Below are 24,942 nucleotides of genomic sequence, written 5' to 3'. Positions count from 1 at the left end.
AGCCCAGCCAAAGCACTGGTATGACCAGAAGCAGCAGTGAATGCTGCTCCTGTAAACAAGTATCCCGAGAATAGAAAGCAGTGCTCCAGAGCACTCACCTCTTCTCCTTTACTGAGTCGATCGACTAACATGTGCCTGGAAAGAGAGCAAAAGCAGCTCAGTCACATGCTGGAAGCCAGAATGAGCAGAAGAGCACAAAGCTCTCAAGAACAGCCCCATGCCTGAGCCTCCAGGTGAAAAACAGCCTCGTCCCCTCTTGTCACAGCTCACTGGGAGCTGCCCCAACATCCACCTTTAGTTGTGAGTAAACACGAATCCCCTGATGGCTTCTTCCCTGCTGTGCAGGGATGTATGCCCATAGCAGGGGACTGGAACTAGATGTTAAGGTCCTTTCCAACCCAAACCATTCTATGACCTATGTATATGCAAGTAAAACTTAGTGTGCCTACCCAAAGAGAAACCAGTCATAGGCCACTGTTAGGTAGAGAATCTCAGATGGCTCCAGGGATGCGTGGATCAGCCCATCCTGCAAAGCAAATGAGAACAGCCTTCAGGCAGCAGCCCTAGGGGCTGGGACTTGGGAATTCATCATCTACTGGAAACTGTCATGGTGATCCAAGATGCCCAGCTTGCTCCACCTGCCTGTGATAGTGCTCTGATGGCAGGGCAGAGCATGTTGGGCTCCACATCAAAGCCAATCCACACCCCCTCTGAAGCCAACATAGTCAAAAGAAACATTAACTGCTCCACAGTCACCCACCCTCCAAGCAACCACCCCCAGAAGCAGAGCAGGTCAGCTAGGTACTCACGGCCCATAAGGAGAGGCGTAGCAAGGAGATGAAGAGAGGAGTTCGATCCCAGCCGGATATACAGTGCACCAGGAGCCCGCTGTCATCTGCTCCAGGCAGGGGAAGGAAGGAGAAGGACAAAAACCCCATGTTGCAACAAAAGCAATGACTTCCTGGCAAATGCATAAGGACAAGCTGCCCTCTGCCCCCCTGCCCAGGCTCAAGAGCAGAGCTCATCCACCAAACCAGAACATTCTGTCTTGAATCCGGCAGCCCACAAGCAGCTCAGAGTGTCCTGGGCTGTCAGCAGCCCCAGCTGATGTGCTGTCCTGGTCCTGACAGCTGCTCAGGACATGAAGTCACTAGGTATGAACATCACTCTGCTACGCAGAACATGCACCTACCCAGCTGCACCCCTCTATCACAACCTATTCCCTCATCCCATAGAAACCTGCTCCAACTGAACGCTTTTCCAGTCTCACCAACCAACCAACCCACACTGAGCAGAGGCACACACACACTCCTGTGACCTCCAGAAAACCCAGTATGTCCCAGAACAACTGCTGCAGGAGTCTGTAGCTGGCTTCATCTGTCCAACAGTGCTAGGTACAAATTCACAGTGCCCAGAGGGAATGGAATGCCAGCATAGGGCAATACACACCTTTCAAAGAGCTGGGTGTGATGACAGAGGATGGAAAGGGCTCATAAATAGGCACCTAATGAGACCCTGGACTGGGGGGACAAAACAAGTGTCCAGCAAAATACGAGCAAGAGTCAAGAAGCAGAGGAACAAATGCTTCCTTTTTTCAGTTTTAAAGCAGTAAAACATTAGCTCATATTTCCAGCTATCTCTCCATCCCTGAGAGGACATGGCTTTCCCTCCAACAGGGGAGCTGGAGCCCTGAGATACTAGGAATCACCCTGTTCTGAAGGGAGAGAAGTGAAGATGTCTATAAAGTGTCTCTTCTATATTGGGAATTGATCCACAGTGGCACTAATATGATGATATTAGAACAGTGGATGATGAGCTGTTCCTCCAGAGACAGCAACTACTCCAGTTCAGACTGCTGGGAGCAAGGAGTTTGCCTTACCATCACTATTGATGATGGAGATCAGCAGCTTCAGGTAGTTCTGTGTCTGCTGTACAAGATCCCAGCTCTGCAGGAAGAGAAATGTTGATGATAAAGGTCTGCCCACAGCAAAAGGCTGCTGTGCAATTCAGAGCCTTTCTATATCACAAATACAGCCTGAAACTTGCACTTGCCAACATCTCTGCCTAGAGAAGCACCTCAACAAGGGGTGACAGATCATCTATCCTTCGGCAGCATGTTCCAACAGATCATCCTCAGAAACAACACACAAGACTCCTCCTTATCTGAAGGTCTGATTTCAGACTGCAGACATTGCTTCCTGCGCAGCCTTTCTTCCCCAGACTGAAGAGCGCTTTAGAATTAGTATTTTCTCCCTGCAAATGTACTTCTACATTAATCAAGTCAACCCTCCATCACCTCTGTGATTAGCTGGAGCCTGAGAACTTCAGCTTCAAGTGAAGCACCTTCTCCATCCTGAGATCATTTCTGCATCTGCATTTATTATGCCCTCCTCAATTTTTAATATCCTTTGTAAAACACTGGCTGCTCAGGATTCTAGTGAACAAGTTTCTAGCCATAAACAAGCTGTGCTCCCATCAGTTCTGCTTCAACACTGCAAGCTGCTTGTGCATGATTCTGCTTTATTTAAATCATTGACTGATGAACACTGGCCCAACATGGGGAGCTCTGCTCATGGGGCGCTTCCAGCCAGAGAGCACAGGAGTGTGACACGCTCCAGCACAACCAATCAGCACCAAACCTGGAGGGGCTGGTGGGTCCACTGATGTGTGAAGTGGAGCACAGTCATCAGCAGTAGAAGGTGATGCTCCCTGCTAGAACAGAGGTAAACCTTGAAGCTTGGGCAAACACAGGAGTTCAATTATCATTTGTAATGCTGTTGCAATAACAAGGAGACATGCTACAGGCAAATATGATTTTCTACTCCTCTCCCAAAGGACAGGAGCCGTGAAGAAGGTGCCAAGTCCCTTGGCTGCTGATTGCAGAAGGGAAGGCTGACCTCTCTCAAGATTCTCCACAGTCAAGGAAGCATGTGCAGAGCTAAGACTGTGAACAAGTAACACTGCTTGCCATTTCCTGGCATGTTACTTGCTTTTGTTAGCAAGGGAACTCCCTAAGGGACTGCAAGCTTTACACAGCTACAGAACAAACTTGGACGTTACAGCCAGCTGCCTCAGGACACATCAAGCCTTTGGATAGAGGATTTCCACTGCCAATGTGAAGAGCCAAGTAAGCAGCCTCGCTCCCACTGGGATGGTATGAAGTGAGCCAGATTATGGCAACGGGAGCAAGTCAGGCTTCAAATCATTACTGATCCTTCCTGAATGGATTCATGAGCTCCCACAGAGATGGCTGCTTTGCTCACCTGGTACTCACTCCAGTCAATGTTCAGAGACTGGGTCAGAGAGACTGGGATACTTAACGGAGCATCTACATAATCCTGCAAAAAACAAACACAATTGGTCAGAGAAAAGCCCTGATCTGAAGGCAGTGAGTTCCAGCAAAAACTATAACAATAAATGCCAACTGGTGCATCTGAAAGAAAACATCTCAGCAAAGCATCTTTGAATGCAGAAAAATGAAGTGGTAAGAATTAACTCATAGCCTCTTAGAAGGGCTAGTGGAGAAGAGGAGCTTTTCTGTGCTCCCAATGGTGGAAGTCAGTGATAAGGCATGTTAGTTCCTGAATTCCTCTAGGGCTGCTCCACTCAACCATCTCCCTCAGCAGAAAACAGAATATGAAGACAGAAATAACAGAGGCTATCAGTAAGATCTCAAATCCAAACCCAGGAGCGACCCATGCCCTGCATGAGAGCTCAAGCAGCACTGCAGGATAACAATTCAGTTATTTTACATACAGATTTTACAATTAGCAATTCAGTACATTCACTGCTTTGTTTGTCCTAATGGCTTCCTCCTTGTGATCAGGAGTAAGCACCTCCCGTATGAAGGCAGGCTGAGAAAGCTGGGGCTGTTCAGCCTGGAGAAGAGAAGGCTGCGTGGAGACCTCAGAGCAGCCTTCCAGTATCTGAAGGGGGCCTATAGGGATGCTGGGGAGGGACTCTTCATTAGGGACTGGAGTGATAGGACAAGGGGTAACGGGTTAAAACTTAAACAGGGGAAGTTTAGATTGGATATAAGGAAGGAGTTCTTTACTGTAAGGGTGGTGAGGCACTGGAATGGGTTGCCCAGGGAGGTTGCGAATGCTCCATCCCTGGCAGTGTTTAAGGCCAGGTTGGACAGAGCCTTGGGTGCCATGGTTTAGTGTGAGGTGTCCCTGCCCATGGCAGGGGGGTTGGAACTGGATGATCTTAAGGTCCTTTCCAACCCTAACGATTCTATGACTCTATGACATATAGACCTTGCTTAAGAACTCTGAGATGAGACCCCAGCCCAGTAACCCCCTCAGGTCTCCATTTTGTAACCTCCAGGTACCTGTTTCCAGTTAAATATGAGACCTTCAGCTGTATAATCCCGGTCTTTGTAGTCCTTAAAAAATTCACAGCCTGCAAGAAGAGGAGATAATGAACAGTTCAGCTGACTGAGATCTACCCACTGAAGTGCCCTGTGGGACTGGAAGTGCTGGCAGCCCCGGGCTCCAAAGCACCAAACTAATCAAAACTGCTGCCTGCGGGAAGAGAAGAGCAGTAATCATCAGTGAGTGCAGCACAGCCTCCCAGCAGCACAACCCCGAGCACTCAGCAGTGAACACACTCACACAGCAAAGGGCAAACTCCAAACTCACAGCTAATGGGGAGTCTGAGGGACTGGTTTCCTTCTTTCCCAAACAAGAGGTTTCACCAAGGAGCTGCACTTTCCAGGGCCAAGGGCTTTTGCACAGATCTAAAGGCATCAGCCTGACATGCTGAGTGAGAAGGAGCCAGCAAAAGGAGGTGTTGGCAGAGCCCTGGGGAAAGGCAGCTTTCACAGGGCATCTGCTGCAGGCAACACGAAAAGCTCTGCCAGAGGCTGCTGTGATTTCTCTCACATTCCCTCTTTCAAACACACAAACTGCCCTATCTGAAGGAAGCAGGTACATAACCACTTCCAAGGCTTCCTCCAAGCCCTCTGCCCCTGAAGCTTGTCCTTTGGCTCTGCTCTTTTCAAACAACTATTTGAAGTCTCTGCTGCAAACTGCAGTCACTTGTCACAGCTGAGCAGCACCGCTAGCACTGAGGCTGCCTGCAGGATACACAAACACCTCTCCCAATGTACTGTGTGTGCACCAGCAGTGCCAGAGTGCCCCTGACACTACCAAAACACCCGTGCTGAACACAGGCAATGATTCCTACCCTGCAAGTCACAAGTAACTCCAATGGTGGAAAAAAGTCTGTACAAGGACAGGACTGGCCCCCAGAAACACAGAGTCAGGCAGCAATCTGTCAGCTGAGATCTAACTCCAATTAAACAACAGCTTAAAGCAAAGAACAACGGACTATGGCAGTAAGTATTGGCATCTACAAGTGCCAAACACCAGTCAAATGGAGAAGAGGGCTTTTCTGCACAGGAAAGCACCAAAGTTTCTACAGATAACCCACTCTGAGCCAAATCTTTCACCCCAGACAGTCACAGAGGGACATGGGTTAGCAGTGGACTTTGCAGTGCTGAGTTAATGGTTGGCCTCGATGATCTTAAAGGTCCTTTCCAACCTAAAGGATTCTGTGATTCTGTGTCTGGACACTAACTCGGTCATCTAAAACAAGAGGATCTCTCTTCTTCCTCATCCTTTACAAACCCTACAAGAGGCCTGTGTATGCTGTCTCTCCCATGTTCTCAGTCTGGTGAGGAATATGCTGCCAACGTGTATATCCTTGTGCCACGGGCTACAGAAATCAGTATTTCTGTACACCTCAGCAACCTGCATGGCAAACTCGACAGAAATCCTCATGCAGCTTCTCTGAATTGTCACTGATTTCTGTATGAAAGGAAATACATCTTTAAATCAGTGTATTTCTCACCGTGAGGGTGCTGAGGCGCTGGCACAGGGTGCCCAGAGAAGCTGTGGCTGCCCCATCCCTGGCAGTGTTCAAGGTCAGGTTGGACACAGGGGCTTGGAGCAAGCTGTCCTAGTGGAAGCTACCCCTGCCTGTGGCAGGGGTTTGGAACTGGATGGGTTTTAAGGTCCCTTCCAACCCAAATCATTCTACGGTTCTATGAAATAAAATGTATATTTAAGGGCAACAACCAGTAATCCAGGAAAAGTCTGGGTTTGGATCATCCACAACAGTTTTGAGGGTTTTGGTTTGGCTTTCTTCCTTTCTGTGTGTATGGAAGAAAGAGTCCTTTCCTGCAGACAGACCGCAGGCACAGCAATCTCACATCCAATCCTATCAACGAGCCTGACATCAGCAGGCAGGCAGCAATATTCAGCTCATCTTTAAGAGCACAGCAAGTGACCCAGCAGTGGTTGCTAGGCACAGGGACTAATATAGCCAGGGAGACAGACTGGAGTGGTCTGCATCAGATCTGTATATGGCAGGCTCAGGTTAACAGCTCTGCCTGGCACTGAGGACATCTCACAATGGTGCTCTGCAGCACCAGCACTAGAAAATAGTCTTAGGTATTGGGGTTTTATATAACACAGGGCAAGATACATGTTTTGCATCAAGTAGTTTGGAGCTGCAGGGGTTCCAAAGGCTGTATTAACCCCATCTCCACCTCTGGGACTCTTTCTCTGCACTCAAATTAACTGGAACTGCTGAGAAATTATTTTGTCACCTGAAAGAGTGCCTAATGCTGACTCACAGCAGCAGAGCAGCCAGATTACTGCACAGTTTAAAAGAGCTTTTCTCCAGAGGGACCATAGGAAATATTGAGCAAGCCACAGTCATTTCACCACACAGACACACAGATAGTTCCCAGTCCCCAGAAGCAGATTGTCACCTGTCCCTTGGGAGTCCCTCTGGACATCAGTCCTGTACCTGGATATGGGATGGAGAGAAGCGTGAAGTCAGCGTAACGTTGAGCTTTGTCCACCTTCTCAGAAGACGTCACACTGCATGGACAAGAGGAGAACAGACATTTGTGAGTGCTTTTCACGGGAATACCAGCACCCAAAAAGCTACCTGTCACATCTCCCTGCACCGTGGCTTGACTCAGCAGCGAGCAGAAGTTACCCAACACATCCAAATAATGAGGTACAGCCCAAAACCACTAAAGCTTTCCTCCGAGAGAAATACCAGGAGAAGCTTCTCCCCCTATTCCTATAGACAAGCAGAGGGCTCCTTTACTCCACCCTTGCTGAAGGGGGGACTGTCACATTAGCACAAGCTCGACAGAGAAAAAAATGACTGCAGAAGGCAGATGACAGCAGCTATCTTGCCCATCGATACAGCTTTCTCTGGCCTAAAACCTCAGGGCTCTCTTTATAGCAGTCAATTATAGTGGATCCTGATGTGGGACTGCTCCCAGGATGCTGAGAGCATGCCCAATAGCAATTCCATGTAAGGGCTATGCTGCAGAAAAACAAATGAACCCACACTCACTTCAAGCCAAACTTCACCTTCTTGTTTTCCACCATCAGGTCACAGATGTAGCGCACAGACAGGTACCGAAGCAGCTTGATGTCGTGCCCTCTGACCTTGTCAAACAGCTGGGAGTCTGCATTCCTTCAGGACAGAACAAGGCAAAGCAAGATGAAGAGCCTGGAATTCAATGACTGATCGTGGTGAGTGGGATTCTTTGCACAACACTGCCACAAGTCCTTTCCTGAAGTGCTTCCAGCCATAAGCTGCACAGCAGGAGCCTTGTCCAACCCCTGAGGGGCTGAGCCAGCTTTGGTCCAAGCCATTGGAATGATCTCCCCAGGGAAGTGGTGGACTCCCTAGCTTTGTTAGGATTCATCTGGACAGGGTGCTGGACCATTTAGTCCAGGTCATACTTTGCCTAGAAAGGTTGGATCAGATGGTCCTTGATGTCCCTTCCAACCTGGTATTCTAGGATTCAAACTCCCTTTTCCCCATTCCAGTGATGCATACAAACCTAAGTGCGGAATCCTCCTCTGAGATGTCTTCTGCATCTGCCCAAGCATCATCAGAACCTCCTGCAATGAAGCGTTAAGAACTGAAGCTTGTGTAAACCAATGTGATTCTCCATCTGACAAGACGTGTATGCCCGAAAAGGCCATGGTTTGGCACCCTCCCTCCACACATATGTGCTCTCAGTAGTTCCTCACGTTCGCTCTTCCCAAAAAGCCCATTTTCTAATGTAGCCCAGTCTTCCCTTGTCACTGCAAAGGACCTAGGTAGGTCAACCCATTATTGACAGCCAGGACACCCCAATAGCGCTACACAGTGCTTTGTTAATCCCAGCTACCCACACTACAGCTACCCAATACTCCCTGAAGAGCCTTCCCTACAGTCCAGTATATGTCACCACCAGGAAGATTTGATTCCAAATGATTAATCAAGCATCAGCAAGTTCCTATCCTTTCTTCTATTATTCTCACTTCCCATGTTTTTTGGAATCAGCACCCTGATTCTCTGGGCTGCCTTACTTGCCTACAGGCTTCCCATAACTCACTCTTCAGCCTCAAGTCCATGCTAGAGCTCTGCATTAGGAAGATCTTACACTTGTGTGTAGGTCACTGTCCCAGCACTGACAAGCCTGACCAGGCAGTGACAAACAGCTCCTCACTCACCTGAGAAGATATAGTTGTAGCCAGTGCGCCCATAGAGCTCTCCCCAGCCAGCCAGTGTTGCTGATCTGCAAATATGCTGGAGGAAGATTTAGTTATTAATCACCCATGCTCCAGGAGTCTTTCCCTTCCAGGTCTCTGGCCTATTTGCTGTCATGTTACATAGAATTGGTTGGTACCTACAGCAATGACCTTCTCAGCAGCCTCCCCTGCAACGCTGGTCCAAATCAAACTCTCCAAATACATTAAACTCCCAAGTGCCTTTATCTGTAGCTGGTTTTTAAATCACATTTTCACTTCTAGTTCTCCAGTTCACTAATACAGCTAACTCCTGCCAAGTTAGCACGTTCTGTGTTCTGTTAATACCCTGCTTGAGTCTTATTTCCACATCCCTGTGGATAAGGTTATAGATGGTCCCAGCATGACTGCAGGCAGTAAAGGTCAGCAGGTCCAGCCCACAATGGCTTCAGTTAAGCCACATTAAAATGGTCACGGGTGTTTTGCTATTCATCCAGTGTTTCTAAATTGAACTAAAGAAAACTGAATGAAGCTATTTAAACTCTAAATGAGACTATTCCTACAGGGCTTCAATGCAGTTTAACTAATCCACATGAAAACGAATGTAATTTCACTTTCTTACAGCTCCCCTTGCAGACAAGCCCACACATTCATAAGAGCATTAATGCAATCTTGCCTCCCCAGGGAACACACAGGGAAACTTTTCTTTAGAGCGTAAAGTTATTCAAAGGGAGGTCACTGCTGGGAAGAGTCAGGGGTAGAAAGCAGCAATAGCTGTCCTTCCCCTCTCAAAGACCAAATACCTCTGGTCCTTCCCAAGGGACATGTGCATGGAGGAAATGTTAGCTCTATAGTGCAATGGTGGGGTAAAATAGCCTGACACCCCCCCCCAATGACTTATACAGCCTAGACAGGCTACCTGCTACTACAGGCTGCCTGCTTGTACCTAAGGAAGGATTTTTACAGCCTTCAGAAAAGCAACAACCACCTGAAGATGTGGTTGCATAGGTCAAATGGGGAGAAAGGTCATTTTTGAAGCTAAGACAGGTGACCCATGAAGCTTTACCTTCCCCTTGTACAGGATGACTGGGCAGACGAATCGGCCTCTGCATCTTGCCATCTTACTCCGGTTGATGAGGTCCTGCAGCTTGCCAACCTGCACAGTGCTCTCAAACCTAGTGGACAGAGACTGGGTTCAGTACACAGAGCATCTCCTGTGATCCCCATCCCTTTCATAGACGAGCCACCTCTGAAGTTAGCAAGCAAGGAAGGCACTTCTGTTAAGTATTGTTTTGCTTGAGAAGAGATTCCTTTGTGTGTAATTCCCAACTATTTTGAAACTTTGACAGATTCCGACATCCAGATTTGGTTGTGGGGTTGTTTTTCTACATGTCTTTCTGTTTCCTTTGCAAACACAAATACAGAGGGAAAAAAGAACTTTAAGATGGTGCTACCAGAATAGCTCCATGGCACTGCTTCCAAGTCCAGAATACAGCATTCAGCAAAAAATCAAATGCTTGAGATATCAGCAATTGTAAGAGAAGCACCTCCCCAGGAGCCGAGACAAGACACCAGGTTTCTCTCAGCACACAACCCATGCGCCACTCTTCTCAAGAACCATCACCAGCAAAGCTAGAGGTAAACATAGTAAATAAACATGGTTGTAAGGAGACTGCTGTAGTAAGGGGAAAGGCTGCTCTGAAGAGCAGGTGTGAGGCTCTTGGAGGGAGAAGTGCTTAAATGCAGCTCAGGTGGGAGGGAACTACTGAAAAAGGCTCAGAAACCAGAGCACTCCAACAGCAGTGTGAAGGAGCAGCGTTCAGGCTGCCTGGCGCAACGTGGAGAATGAGGTGGAAGGAATAACGTGTACCTTAACTCTTCATTCTTTTGACTTTCAGGTGTTTGAGTGGGGAGGTACCTTCAGAAGTTTGTTTTCCAGAAGACACTGCTGGGCAACCTTATCTCTGTCTTAATTCCCTGCCCACCCTACCCCTAAAAATGAGACCCCAAACGTGAATTAATCTTTTTAAATGCAAGAGACATTTCCTATAAGAGCAAACAACTCTATTTTAGGCCTGAAGTTGCTTGTCTTTGGGTAGCCAGGGCAACATTTGGAGTGCAGTCACATCACAGTATGGTCAGGTCAAACCAAAGACATGGCCTGTGTCCGAGATCTGGACATTTTCATCAGGCACAGCCACAGTAAAGAACTGAGCACATCCCTCTGCCTCCATCACCTGAAGCATCTGCCTGCTCCTTCTGGGGGGACATTAGAAGCCTCTAAGCGCAGCAAAGGAGCTCCTGGGTGTCAGAATTCACTGTGCTACTTTCTCTGACTCCTTGTGAGCAGCATCTGACCAAGGAGCCAAAACCATGAATTAAATTCCTTCTGCTACCCCCTGCACCTACCTGACTTCAGAGTCCTGTTAGAAACTCTGAGGAGGAAGCACCCCTTCTTGCTCCAGCTGCCCAGCCACAGAGGAAACAGGATCAAGAAACCAATCTGGGCTTAAAATACTCAATCGTTGCTGCTTCCCTGCCTGGCTTCAGAATAAGCTGCAGCAGCAGAGCTGATGGGGCACTGCAGAGTTCACATAGCTAAGACCTGCTCCCAGAAACCCTGGGGAGAGGTGAGAAGCACCCCGCACACTTCAAGAAGATCTTACCAACTGGTTAAGGACATTACCAAGATGAAAAGCAGACAAAGACCTAGAAGGAGCATCCCCTTCATTTGTGTTCTGTAACACAGAGAAGCACAGTCTTTGTTTTATCATTAGGCCATAAAGTACAATGATGAAATGAAACCCAGATTAGTCTAAAAACTACCAGCAGCTTTTACAGAGATTATCACCCAGAAATCAGGGGGAGAGGGCTGATGGAGGTCATGGTTTCCATGACTCTCTGGGACAGCAAATGGAGATGTGGAAAGAATCAGTAACTCAAGTGTAACTGCCAGTGCTGATTGCAAAACCCTGGAAGAAAAGAGGCCACTGAGTGCAAGTGTATTTTGAACACTCATTAGGGGAGTGAAGCATCCTTTCCTCCTGCAAGAACAAGAAAAGCAGAAGCATTCTGTTCCTCTTCCCTAAAAACACTCCCGGTCACCGTTACAGCTTCAGAGTTGAGTTTCCCTTTTTTTGCAGCAAGGGGGTTAACCTTTTCCAACCTGATCCAACCAGTAAGCAGGAATCATCTCACCTGACAATCAGCTGGGGCTGTTTTCTAAAGACCCCCCCTCCCACAGCACACAGCCCACGTGCCAGCAGTGTGGTTAACAGTTTGCCTTTCTCACGCAAAGCAGCTGGACACAGGAACGGAACTCAGTGACCACCATCCTTTTGAACGTGTTACTCTTGTCATGGACGCGGTTCAGGCAGCAAAATCGCATTATGCTTTGTCAGAAGAGAAAACAAAAGCTGAGAGGCTATGGTTGGAGCCGCAGGGAGCAGCTAACAGCCAGAAGTCAGACCAACGTGATTGTAAGCTTGCAGGTCAAAGTCCAGAGAGAGGTTGGCTTAGACTTGTGCTGAACTGCAAGCCAGCACTGCCCGCTAGCTCCCTAACCTGCAGCATCCCCTGACACATGAAGCGCGGTGAGGGGAGAACTTCTGCCGAGGTTGTCTCATCTGTGCAGCCTCTAGCAGCACCCCTCACCTCAAAAAGCTTCCCAAACTAAACCTTCTCTAACCAGAGGCCTTCCAGCAAGACCACGGGCACTTCATCACGGCAAGGACAGCATCACACAGCCCCGCTCCCAGCCACGAGCAGCGCTCGGTAGGACCTAACACCGTGCTCGGCTCTGCTCAAGCGCCCCGGTCCCTTCGCACCCCCTCAGGTCACCGCTTTCACCCAGGAGCCCAGGGAGCGCAGCCCTGGCAGGCGGCGAAGGGCGCCCGGAAGCGGATGACACCGCTCGCTATAATTAGGCACAGCGAGCCCGACGGGGCTTCCACCCGGCAGGCGGGGAAGCAACCCGGGGCAAGACGCGAAGCCACCTCTGCGTGCTGCCAGCAGTGCGGGGAGGGGGTACCGGGGGTACCGGGAGCCTTACGGGTCGCGGCCGACGCCGGCATCGCGCTCGAGGAGGACGATGTGCCGCGGGTAGTGGGCGCAGACCTCGCCGTGCGCGTTGGAGATGACGCTGTAGCGGTAGTCGCGGCCGAAGAGCTCCAGGCACCGCCTTTCGATCCGATCCACCTGCACACAGACACCGGTCAGCGCCCGCCGCACCGGACCCCGGTCCCCGCTGTAACCCACGTCCCCCAGTGCCGGGGTCCCTCACCTTAGCGGCGGCGGCGCCCCCGCCGTCCTTGGCGCGGTACTGAGCCCGGGAGAACTCGAGCAGCAGCTCGGCCAGGGCGCGGTCCCCGCAGCCCGCCGGGGGGCAGCCGCGGGCCGCCGCCATCCCGCGCCGCTCACCGCCGCCGGCCCATGGCGCCGCCTCGCCCGCAGCCGCCGCTGCTTCCGCCCGCTCGCCCAGTCACCGGCAGCGCAGCTGCCACGCTTCTTCCGTCCGCCAGCGGCGTCATCCGGGTGCGACGGCCGCGCTCTCGGTGCGCTCCGCTCCGCGCTCACCGGTGCTACCGCCCTCCGCCGGGGTGAGAACGGGTCCCGCGAGGGCCCCGGCGGAGAGGTGCTCTGTGGAAGGCCTGGAGCCACGGGACGAGCGGCGCCCGGCCGGGGAGCGGGCTGTGCTCCCCGGCACCGGGAGCTGGGGGACGCCGAGGCTTTGCGCAAACCGCGTTTAGGACCGCGGAGGGACGGGGCGAAGTTGGTCGGGCCCCGGGAGAGGAACCCGAACCGGCCGCTCGGGGTGGGAGCGCAGGCATGAAGCCGGTGGCAGCTGCCGGGTGAGCGGCAGCACCGGCAAAGCGGTGCGGGCGCTAGCTGGGACTCCTTGTACCAAGTTAGCGGCCGTCGCTGTCCCGCACCGGGCGGGCGGCTCCGTTGCGGGAGAATACAACGAGTTTTTCACTCTGCATGTGTCTGCTTTGTAAATCTGCCGCGAACCTTGGCAGGACGGGGGAGAGAATGGAGCAGCTCATGAAAGCGGAGTTCAGCCACTGCGCACCGGCCACGGGCGGTCCGGTACCCGTGTGTTGGGCCGGCGGGGAGGGTTTGCGGGGCACCTGCCAGCGTACATCACCAGGGGGCACATCACCACCGGGCCACACGAGAGGCCCCGGACCGGCTCCCGCTGCTCCCAGCGCCTCTACAAGCACGTTGGCACCGACCGAGTTGCACCGGCCCCACCAAGCGGCTCCAGGAGCCGCCCCCCCCCTCCACCGGGGGCTTCTCCTCCCGGAGCACGTGCGGTCACGCGTGTACACCGTGAAGGCACAGGGTGGCAGAGCAGCCGCCACCGGGCGGGGCTGCGCCGGGGGCCGGCCCTGATGGAGCGGGGGTAGCGGAGCCTCCGCTTCAGCCCCACTGATGCGACCCCCTCCGAGCCTTGCCGAGGCGGCCCGAATAGAGCCGAAAGTTACCGAGCGCGCTCCGAACCGTACCGGGGAGCGGCCCGAACCCCGCCGAGCCCTCGGCGGGCGGAGCCGAAGCGGTCCGCTTCCCCTCGGGGCGCGCGCGGCAGCCTCGCCTCTCGGCTCGTCTCCGCAGTGGGGGGGAAGGCGCGCACCCGCGGGGGCGCGCACGGGGCGCAGAGGCGGCAGCCAAGATGGCGGCGCGGGTGGCGCAGGGGCCGGCAGCCCGCGGGCGCGCCTAGGCCGCGGCCCCCCCTCCTTTATCCCCTTACCCCGGGGCGGGCTCCCCGCTGTCGAGCCCCCCCCCCCCCCCCCCCCCCCCCCCCCGGTCCCCCGGCCCCACCACCGGCAGGATGCTGCCCTCGCAGGAAGCCTCCAAGCTGTACCATGACAACTACGTGCGGAACTCGCGCGCCATCGGCGTGCTGTGGGCCATCTTCACCATCTGCTTCGCCATCATCAACGTGGTGGTCTTCATCCAGCCTTACTGGGTGGGAGACAGCGTCAACACGCCCAAGCCCGGTTACTTCGGGCTGTTCCACTACTGTGTGGGCAGCGGGCTGGCGGGCCGGGAGCTGTCGTGCCGCGGCTCCTTCACCGACTTCAGCACCATCCCCTCGGGCGCCTTCCAGGCGGCGGCCTTCTTCGTGCTGCTGTCCATGGTGCTGACGCTGGGCTGCATCACCTGCTTCGCCCTCTTCTTCTTCTGCAACACCGCCACCGTCTACAAGATCTGCGCCTGGATGCAGCTGCTGGCAGGTACCCCCCGGCACCGGGCACCGGGCGAGGGGCGTGGGACAACTGCGGAGGGTGCTGGCACCCCCCGGGAGCCGCATAAAGGGAACACCAAGGTTGCTCAAGGAAGCTGGGCAAGGGCCAAGCGATGCGGGGATGTGGTTCCAGGAAATAGCTCCCGGGCTTCCTGGGACACCCAGGTCAGGGACTAGCACTGAGTGAGCGTCGGGAATGGGTGCTCAGGGCACCGGCACTCGGGGCTCCCCAAGCACTGGTGTCAGGGCCTGTGGCTTAATGAAGCTGGGCTGGGTATGATTACTGTGGATCCATAGGGCATGCCAGCCAGGAAGTGGCCCAAGAACACCCCAGGGCTTCCTGAGACACCCAGGCCAGGCACTAGCACTGACTGAGCACCAGGAACTGACACCAGTTTAGGGCACTGGCACCCAGGGCTCCACAGGGAAGCCCAGTGGGAAAGCTGGATCCGGGATCCACCTCAGAACAGGCACCAGCCCCGGGGCGTGTGGACAGGCTGGAGGACCTAAGAACAGCCAGGCCAGGCGCTGCATTTGGAGCACGCTGTTACACCCATGCCAGGAACCAGCCTTGGGGTACCCTGCAATGACTGTCCCACGGAGTCAAGGACCAGCTGCAAGGATACCTTTGGACACCCTGGACCTAGGACCAGCAGTCCCCTGGGGACCCAGACCCCCAGGGCACCCCACATCAGAGACTGGTCTCCCTGTCTGCCCAGCCCCAAGGGCATCCCTGAGCAAGTCCACCCCAGGGAAACCCCCAGCTCCTGAAGTGACCCCATCACTGGCAGGAGCCCATGCATGGACCCCCCCAGCCCTTTAAAGCACCTGTGCAAAGACAGACCCTTCAGCTCCTGCTTAAAGAGATGCTGTGCTTGGTCACCCTCCCTCCAGCATCATGAATGGGCTGTGAGAACAGACCTTCCCGAGCCCACTTCATAAAGAGACCCTAGGTACAGCACTTCCCACAGACACACCACGCCTTGATGTCCCTCAGAAGTGATAACAGGCTCAAGCCCAGTTATTCCCACCAAAAGTGGCCCTGTCTATAGATCCTCTTTAGCTCCCTCTACATAAACTCCACCATAGATGGGGTTTCATAGTTGGGGTACCCCAACACCCTCATAGACTCAGTCCTCAAAGCAACACCATATGACAACCTAAACTTTTCTCCAGAAGGGGACTTGGTGCATATATTGGTAAGGATCCCAAGCATCCTGCTATGCACAGACCTCCAGGCTGTCCTCACTGAGGGTCTCTTCTTCTGGGAGAAACTCCCTGAGAAAAGACCCTTCACTTCCTTCTTTCTCCAGTTTTACCACCTGTGGAAAGACATTGTGTGTGTGTTACTCCCTAGCGCACACAAAGTGTGAACAGAGGCAGAGCTTCCACCAGAAGGGCTCAGAGCCCCCCATATTCCTAATGAAAGGACCCCCGTCCCTCTCCCTGGGAGAAGGACCCCAGCCATTGCTGTTGGAGGACACAGCCCCCCATGCTGGAAACCTGTGCTGGGAAGCCTGCCCTCTCCTCACCCCTGTCAGGACCACAGCCAGACCTTGGGCTTATCAGGAAATTCCATCATCTTTAATTTTCCCTGCCCTGAAGATTTACCAGTTTAAGGCAAGCTCAGAGCCCAAATCCTACTGATTGCCAGCAGCTTAATCAAGTGGCTTGGAGCTGGTGCTGCTGAACAGGGAGCTCTATGGCAGAGGACACTGCACTGAAGGCAGCTTTGGGCTTCCTCCCCAGTGCCTGCTGTCCTGCCCCAGCTCAGCACCCTGCTGTGTCACCTGTGGGTGCCCCTTGCGCTGCCCTCAGCCTTGTCCCTGCACACACTTTGCACCTTGTGGCTCACTTGCATTGCTCACAACTGCGCTTGTGAGAACCCTGAGTATGTGGCTTGCAGGAGCTATGGGCTGGTTCTCCTGGCCCCAGCCAGCCCAGGCTTGGCTCGGAGCAGCACAGACACATGGCCTGCATGTGCTGGGGAAAGTAAAGGCAGCATTTGTAGAATCATGGAATCAACCAGGTTGGAAAATACCTTGAAGATCAAGAAGTCCAACCATTCCCAGCACTGCCAAGGCCACCACTAACCCATGGCACTGAGGCCTCGTCTCCATGGTGTGTGAACACTTGCAGGGACAGTGACTGCAGCCCTGCTCCATCTAAACCTGCGCTGGGGCAGCTTGAGCCCGTTTCCTCTTGTCCCATCCCTTGTTCCTTGGGAGCAGAGCCCAGCCCCTCCTGGCTCCATCCTCCTGCCAGGCAGTTGTAGGGAGCAATAAGGTCCCCCCCATGCCTTCTCCAGACTGAGCCCCGCAGGTCCCTCCATTCCCCATCACACTTGTGCTCCAGGCTCTACACCAGCTCCATTGCCCTTCTCTGGCCCTGCTCCATTAACAGAGACTGGCCATCCACCCTGCCCTGAGATGGTGAGGGTGCTTCTGTCCTTCAGGAGAGGCTGGTCACCATCAGGAAGGGCCATGACACAGAGGCAGTGTTGTGTCTTGGCCAGAGGGAGCCTTGTCTTGGAGTGGGCGGGCAGGGCTGAACTTCCTGGGCCTTTCAGAGGCCCAGCTGGGTGTTACCTTGTGCATGGAGAAGGAGCTGCTGTGACCCATGGAGAGGACACCATGGACTAAATGCCATGGATAAGGCAGGGGTGTTGCCCAGTGCACGGCCTGGCACAGTGTAATGTCCAGCTTTGGCTATTCACTTGCCTTGGGAGGCTGGAGGGATGTGCCAGTGCAGAGGGCTTGGAGAAGGGAACGGCATTCCTCCTGCCTCAGTGAGGTTTTAGCTGGAGGAGAACTTGGCACCACTACAGCAGAAGCAACAACGAGGCCTAAAGTTTCATGGTCTCACTGGTGAAAACCAGGTTAACGAGGTGCAAGGCAGAGAGCTGGGGCAGAGGTGGGTCCATCCTGTCCCTATGGGATGGCCAGTGCAGAATACAGGGCTGCTGAGTGGGAAGACTTCAGAGTAGGAAAACCAAGAGCAGGAAGGGGGCAGGAGGATGAGGATGGGGAATTCAGTATCTCTTTCAGAAAAGACAAGGTTTAAATCATCAATGTCTAATTAGTGGACCACAGTCAAGGAAGGGTTTAATTAGAGCTTCACAGAAAGCTCCAGCTCAAAAGCCACTGCCCCCCAGGAGGGAACTGGATCTAATTAAGAGGAAAGAGTGTGCTTTAGCGCAGATAGCGCAGCCATCTGCCCTCTGCAAATCCCAGGAACACCAAACTGGAGATTTCCCTAAATCCCTCTGTTATAAAACAGAAACGGGCCTTTAACATAAGCACGTCGACAGCTGCATGACTGACAGTGCCCTGGTGCCACCCCAGGCCTCTATGCTCAGAGATGGGGATGATGCTTACTTGAAGAGAAATGGGCTGGGAAGGTGATCCCGCTTGTCTGCCCTCCATGGAGGGCAGGGACAGGGGCTAGGCTGGTTCTGTGGGTGCCTGTGTTTGAAGGACCTCATAGGAGTCATCTCCTGGAGTCCAGAGCACAGGAATACACCATAACCAGCACCACGTCCTGAGGCTCGCCCTGAGTGGCTCTAGGGCTCTGTTTTCAGGAGGGCTTTGGGTTTGTACTTACAGTCTAGTGGGGGTCAGAAGAGGCAGCCGGCTGAGCACACGGTCCCTCGTAGCATGGAGAGAGCGACTGGCCACTTCTGAAGGTGTTTCCCTGCCTTTCAGGTCCATCAGTCAATGATGAGACCCTCAGGCCAGGCACAAGCACAACACAAGGGATGCCGTTCTGTGTCACTGGCCATAGAGCTGGGGTTTGTCTTTATCAGCAGCACTTTGGAGCTAATTGTGCCATCGGAGACCTTGCAGTGTGATAATACATCAGCATCTCAGCCCTCTCCTCCTGTGGGCCAACCCCTCTGGAGTTATACTCGCTTCTCAGCTGGGCCCTTCCCACCCAGCAGCGCGTGAAGCAGGAGCAGGGGCTGATCCTTGATCAATGGCTTTATCTTCTTCACCTGAGCTGCATTTGCCACCACCTGAGTGGGGCACCCTCACATTGTGCAGCTGCACAGCATCGTTTTGGCATGTCTGTGGAGAGGTTAGGACTTGTTTTCATGGATGTGAAAGTCCTAATGAAATATGAAATGGTGTGATATGAATATGAAATGATATGAAATTCTAATGAAAAAGTGGATGACGGATAACCACTGCTCCAAACAGCTAGGAGGTACCTGGGATAGCTGCTGGGGTTGAGGGTGAAGTAGCCTCAAGCCCTTTCTCTGCCCAAAGCAGAAATAAAGCCAATAAATGGTCTTTGAGCTTCCCTCTGCCCACCCTGCAGCAAAAAGGAGGCATCACTAAAAAAAACCACCCTTTGCATGTACTGAAATACCAGCTTCTGGCCCCAGAAAACCTTTCCTGAAGTTCCCCCTTCTGCTTCCCCTGTCGTGCAGCAGCAACGGGAGCGCAGCCCTCGTATCCATGCTTCAGGCACCGGGAGGCAGCATGACCCTCCCATAGTAGCTGTTAAGGTGCCTGTGGCGCCGCAGGGAAGGACTGAACCTCTGATGTCCTGGAGCTGACATCCCATAACTGTTATTCCAGATAAAGTAACTGTCAGTTCGGATTCATACCACCTCCTAACTCCATTCTGAATCCTGCTGAGGCTTTGGCTCGCAAACAGGCTGTGGAGCAGCATGCCTTGAGGGAGCTGCTGTCTGTGTAAATGGCCGGGGTTGGCCATCCCAAGCATGCTGCCTTTGGGTTTCATTTAGTTGGGAGGGGGTTCTATTTTTAGGATGGGGGGAAAGGAGGGAGGAAAGCTCTGTTTGTTCCCTTTCCTTTCAGTGCTCAGCTCTCAGGAGGTTTCCTATGTGAAGCAGGTACTCCAGACACCAAAGTCACATCCCATCCCCTGTTCCCCAGGGATTCAGGGCTGCTGTGCAGCACCCATGGGCACCAGGGCTTGGCAGTCATGGGGTAAAGGTGGGACTTGATCATCTTAGAGGTCTTTTCCAACCTGGTTGATTCCATGTTGGGGATCTCCAGTGGGGACCCCGCATGTGCTGATAGCACAGCAACGCAGCGAGTAGCTGTGGGCATGTGGCACACAGAGCTTCCCTTTGGCACAAAGTAAATATGAGGGGCTGGGGGTCACCAAACTACCCCTGGCAGAGAGATGTGACTGCAGTGAAGGTGGGAGTGATGTGCATGAGGGCAGGGGGCAGCCACTGAGCCTGAGGGAGGATGAGCCTGTGTGCCCAAGCCAGGCACTCAGCAAAGGTGGGTTACTCACAGTCCACATCAGCTACACACACCTGCCACCGAGGGATGCTGTCCTGCCAGGAGGAGCCTCCTCATCTCTCTGCTGAAATCCCCCTCCAGTGTTGCAGCCTAAGTCACGACACTGAATTCCCTTCAGTTGATTTCTTTTACAAGGATATCAAAAGCCCTTGAGGGGCCCAGTTCATTTGTAAGTGACAAGGGAGCACTGAGGAGCCTCAAGCCATGAACCACCTGCAAAACAAGCTAAGAATTACCAGTTTCCCTGGGGCTGAAGCCCCAGCCCCCAGCAGCATCCCTCCCCATACACCCTGCCCCTGTGAGCACCAGAATGCTCAGTCTCAGATCCATCTTTCCAACTGGGAAAACTCTGGAAGAGGGAGTTGGACCCCAGGGCCTGAGGGAGGGATGGCAGCCGTGGTGCATGACAAAGTGCTGGTCCTCAGTGCCACTGCCATAGGGACAGGCACTGCACCCTCAGAAGAATGGCGATTTAAAGCAAAATGGATGGGAGTTGGGTTATTTTGCTCCTCTTTAATAGCAGCAGAAGCCCCATCCTCATGTCCCTCGGACCCACTGTGAGGGGCTCGGTGAGAAGGGCAGCACCAAGGCCTGTCCACCTCAGGGCTCATCTCCTTGTCCCTGCTCTGCTCTGTGTCCCTCCACGCTGCAGGCACAGGAAGGTGTTTCCAGGACACAGGCAGCCTGGGGACACGCGGGAAAGGGAATTGCTTGTGACAGAACAGAGAACAGGGAGAGGCTCAGTGCTGGGAACCCGTGGGATGGACGGGAAGAGGAGAGCGGGAGAGGACCTGGTTTGTGCAGCCAGGGAGCTGCTGAGCTTCCCTCGTGGGAAGAGGCCTCAGGTCACCCTCAGGCAGAGGAATCTGGGTACGTGCCCTTGGATGTGCTCCTTTGCCCTGGCAGTGAACAGGCAGGTTCATTCCCTCTGTCAGACAGGAGCTGGGGCACTGCCCCGTGCCCTGGTGCCAGTGCAGAGCAGGCACACAGGGCCAGGAGGGACCAGGGAGGGCAGGCACAGCCAGAGCCAGCCCCATCCATCCTGGGCTGCCTGTGCCCATGGCTGTGCTGCGAGAACCCCCTGCACCTATGGCTCACGTGCTGTGTGTTTCTGAGCTGCTGCTTTCTCCTTAAACCCTGGCTCTGGTGTCCTCCATGCACTAATCCACTGCCTCCTGCATCACTGCCCTGCGAGCCGCGTGTGGGACCTGCTGATGTCCTCTCAGACCCTCACACATGTACCCGTGGTGGCTCTTGGTGACCTCCTGCTTTACCCATGCAGCCAAATCCATCTGGAGCCCTAATAGATGCTCAGAAACACAGAGCAAATACTGATGCAGAGTCTAAAGAACGACCCAGGGGCTGTTGTTGGGCTGCTGGAGGGACCAGCCGAGGGCTGCGCACAAAAGCACAGCGGGTTGGACTGGCACCTGATGATGAATTTTATATTCTACTTACATTCATGTGCATTCCCCACCCTCTTCCACCCTGGAGCACAGCCCCGTTGTTCTCTGTGCTGACAGGGGCTGTTGCTGAGGGTGCTGCTGCCCAGCTTCACTCTCCTGTGGCCTCACCACCCACTTGTGGCTCTTTTCTCCCCCACACTGATTCCAGCAGGGCTCTTACAGGCAGTGCCCGTCTCCAGGCTGTCCCTCTGCCATCTAGCTCCAAGGTGCCCTGGTCAGCAGGAGGGACAGGCTGCTCCTCACCCTTTATCACACAGCACACATCCCTGGTGCTGGTTTCTTTCCAGAGGGAGTGGGTTTGGGTTGCTCCGGTCCCAGACGTGGCTGTGTGGAAGCTGCTCCTTGTACAGTGCCAGGGTGGCACCAGGGCTGTGCATGGAGGTGCATCAGGGTGTAGAGCTCACCTCTGTCTGCAGCAAAGCTTTTACCAGCAGGTTTGTAACATGGATGAAGGAGGCAGAACCAGGCAGCAGCAGGCGGGTGCTGTTACGTGCTGGAGCATGGATTCACCTCAGCAGTCCTGCCCTTCCCTTGGGAGAGCGGGCAGTGTGGCTCATTGGGACGCACTGGAGCTGCTCTAAGGTCTCCCCTTAAGGAGCCTTCTCTTCTCCAGGCTGAACCAGCCCAGCTCTCATCCTGGCTCCAGAGCAAAGCTGCTGCTCACTACTTTATTAACTACTACTTGCTGTAGTTATAAAAGCAAACATTGCCTCCTTACCTTGACAGTCACAGGCTTCATCTCAGCATTCCCTTCCCATTCATCCCGGTGCTCCCCGACGTCTCCCTGCTCAGCACGGGCTGTGAGGTGTGGATGCTCCTGGTGACAACGACCCTCTCAGCAGGCAGCACTCCTGCCTGCAGCATTCCTGCAGCTCCTGCCCGCCTGCAGGAAGCTCGTGGGGATGAGGACAGGCTCAGCACTTGGAATCCCCTTTGATGCTCCCCTTTCCTCTCCCGCTGCAGCGCTCTGCCTGGTGCTGGGCTGCATGATCTTCCCCGACGGCTGGGATGCAGAGACCATACGGGACATGTGCGGGGAGAAGACGGGGAAGTACTCCCTGGGTGACTGCTCCGTGCGCTGGGCTTACATCCTGGCCATCATCGGCATCCTCAACGCCCTCATCCTCTCCTTCCTGGCCTTCGTCCTCGGCAACCGGCAGAACGACCTGCTGCACGAGGAGCTCAAGACAGAGAGCAAAGGTGAGCGCAGCACTGACAGGGGTCCTGCCCCATGGCCATGGAGGGGGGATTCCGGGTGGGAATAGCCCACGGGGGGCTCAGCCCCTCCAGCAGCCTGGTCCCATGGGCAAAGCGAGGGATTGGGCAGGGTGGGAGGGAGCTGTTGCTCCGTGCCTGACACCTTCTCTTCTGCTTCCACAGATTTTGTTGGCACTGCGGTAAGTCCTGAGTGTCCTTGTCCCGTCCCTGAACCCTGCCTGTGCTGGGTGGTCTCATCCGGGTGGGATGGGATGGGATGGGATGGAATGGGATGGGATGGGATGGGGGGACCCCTTGGCTGCGCAGGGCAATGGGGACATGGCCCACGCTGGTGGCACAACGCGGTGGGTCCTGCCCGACACCGGCTCTGCTCTCCCCGCAGAGGATATAGGGCCGAGCGCCCGCAGCAGGACCCTCCTCCCTCGGCCGGCAGCCGGGGCCTGGGCTCCCTCCTCATCCCGCCCTTCATCTGCTGCCAGCGGCCGCACCGCGTCCCGGGGACGTGCCTCCATGTCCACGCCGGCACCTCCATCCCATGCACCCCCAGCGGGGGAGGACGCCCCGACCCCGCTCCCTCCGAGAGCAGCGTCCGACCGCGGCTTCGTTTCGAGGAGAAAACAGAGTTTTTAACAGATTTCTACATCCCCGACCCGCTGCCTCCAGCCCTGCGCGCCCCCCGCGCCCCCCAGCTCCGGGCCCCTTCCTGCTCCCGTTTTGTACAGCTCCGCGATCCTGCCTCCACAGCCAGGGGACCCTGTGGCCGGGATGAGGCTCAGCCCCTACTTTTACGTGTAGATTCATATTCTTTAAACAGGGTAAAGTGACTCGAGCCCCCCCCGCCCCTCGCCCCGGGACGCGGTGTTCCCGGTGCGTGGCCACGCCACGGGCTGTGTCCCCCCCCCCTGCCCCGGCACGGGCACCGCAGGGGCTTCGCTGCCGCCGCTGCTGAATGTAACCCTGGTAAGTGGGAGCAGCCGAACATGCCAACACCCCCCGGGTGGGTGCAGGATCCCCACATCCCACCAAGCCCCTTCCCCGAGCTGGCCGCGGGCTGTTGCCGAACGCCTTCCCCCTCCATCCCCATACGGTGCTTTTATCTCCACTGGTGACCGGGCGCCCCGGTGTTCCCACCCCTGGCTGCACCCCGCAGGGAGCCGGCAGCCTCCAGCACGACCCAGCCTCCATCGCACACACGCAGCACCCAAGAGCCGGCAGCGACACCGGTGCCCACACCGGCACTTGGGACCGTCGTGGTCCTGGCCGCAGGGGGCTCTGGTCGCTGCAGCCCCTGCAATGCAATAAAGTCCTCAGCACCGGCTGCGTCTCAGTGCGAGCGGCCCGGGGCTGTTTGCAGGGCTCCCCGGGGATCGGGGTAGGGGGGGGACCCCTGGCAGGGCTGGACCCAGGCGCTGGGAGCGGAGCAGGAGCGCGGCCACTGGCAGCGGAGCCGCTGGGGATGGCCACGAAGGGCGCTGCAGGAGCCACGGCCCAGGGCTGGTGGAGCAGGTAAGTCGTGCCCAAGGGACGGAGCCGTGCCCAGGAACACCGCCTGGGAGCCAAAGTCACCCGGGACGGCGCCGGTGCTGCTGCCAACGGGCTCTGCCAGCCGCGTCCCTCCTCCCGCACCCGGGCATCCCGCTGGAGCGGGGCTGGCGGGAGCCTCCCGGTGCCGGCAGCGCCCGGGATTTGCCAAGTGGAGAGTGCTGCTGCCGGCTGCATCGGAAACCAAACCAAGGAAGAAAACCCACACGGATCAGTGGAGAAAGGAATACAGTAGCTGTAATATATCTGTATTTTAGTACAAAGTTTGATACGGTGTTTCACAAAACCTTATTGAGAAATATAATTCAAACCAGACGAACTCGGAGGCCTGTGGTGTGAGGAGGAGCAGGAGGTGATGGCTTGAGGGGAGGGTGAAGGACTGGGCCGTGGCACAGCCACATGGGCTGGGAGAGCAGTTGGGGGGTGCCAGAGCTGCGGCGGGGATGGGAGGAGAAGGGGAAGATGAGGATGGGGCTGAGCCTTTATCCACACAGGCTGGCACACAAGGGGAGGGAAAGGGTCTGTCCCACCCCGTGGCAAGGCGAGAGGTGGGGTGGGGGGGGGGTCCCCTCTGTCACTGGGAGTGCTTCAGCCCTCCCCATGGAGCACTATGGCTGCTGGCTCACACCTTGCAG

General features: G+C 54.8%; 2 protein-coding genes across 3 annotated transcripts in view; one reads left to right on the top strand and one right to left on the bottom strand.

The window, feature by feature from the left end:
* MTMR14 (myotubularin related protein 14) overlaps positions 1–13,008 on the bottom strand; it is a 28,867-nt gene extending 15,859 nt beyond the window's left edge. For both annotated transcript variants that reach the window (XM_057405520.1, XM_057405521.1), the window contains exons 1-13: positions 12,835–13,008; positions 12,604–12,749; positions 9,619–9,727; positions 8,538–8,613; positions 7,880–7,940; positions 7,384–7,506; positions 6,820–6,893; positions 4,334–4,404; positions 3,264–3,338; positions 1,880–1,946; positions 810–895; positions 450–526; positions 99–135 (exon numbers count right to left, since the gene is read on the bottom strand). In XM_057405520.1, the coding sequence (XP_057261503.1) occupies positions 99–135; positions 450–526; positions 810–895; positions 1,880–1,946; positions 3,264–3,338; positions 4,334–4,404; positions 6,820–6,893; positions 7,384–7,506; positions 7,880–7,940; positions 8,538–8,613; positions 9,619–9,727; positions 12,604–12,749; positions 12,835–12,957 (1,125 nt within the window). In that variant the 5' untranslated portion in view covers positions 12,958–13,008. The remainder of the gene's footprint in view (positions 1–98; positions 136–449; positions 527–809; positions 896–1,879; positions 1,947–3,263; positions 3,339–4,333; positions 4,405–6,819; positions 6,894–7,383; positions 7,507–7,879; positions 7,941–8,537; positions 8,614–9,618; positions 9,728–12,603; positions 12,750–12,834) is intronic.
* A 1,194-nt stretch (positions 13,009–14,202) lies between these two features.
* On the top strand, positions 14,203–23,618 carry LHFPL4 (LHFPL tetraspan subfamily member 4). The gene is made up of 4 exons (XM_057405519.1): positions 14,203–14,788; positions 22,511–22,747; positions 22,928–22,944; positions 23,148–23,618. The coding sequence occupies exons 1-4, from the start codon at positions 14,383–14,385 to the stop codon at positions 23,154–23,156; spliced, it is 669 nt and encodes a 222-aa protein (XP_057261502.1). The 5' UTR covers positions 14,203–14,382; the 3' UTR covers positions 23,157–23,618.
* Positions 23,619–24,942: the final 1,324 nt, after the last annotated feature.

This window comes from Pezoporus wallicus, unplaced genomic scaffold (assembly GCF_028554395.1).
Source record: "Pezoporus wallicus isolate ANWC-B61680 ecotype Strahan unplaced genomic scaffold, APGP_CSIRO_Pwel_v1 contig_9450, whole genome shotgun sequence".
NCBI classification, from domain to species: domain Eukaryota; kingdom Metazoa; phylum Chordata; class Aves; order Psittaciformes; family Psittacidae; genus Pezoporus; species Pezoporus wallicus.
The sequence above is the reverse complement of the archived record's forward strand: the minus strand, read 5'-3'. Positions and strand labels throughout refer to the sequence as shown.

Excerpts from the sequence above, each read along its gene's own strand:
- LHFPL4 (XM_057405519.1), top strand. The coding sequence starts at position 14,383 with ATGCTGCCCTCGCAGGAAGCCTCCAAGCTGTACCATGACAACTACGTG. Across the intron at positions 14,789-22,510 it reads CTGGATGCAGCTGCTGGCAG|CGCTCTGCCTGGTGCTGGGC; the intron begins GTACCCCCCGGC and ends CTCCCGCTGCAG.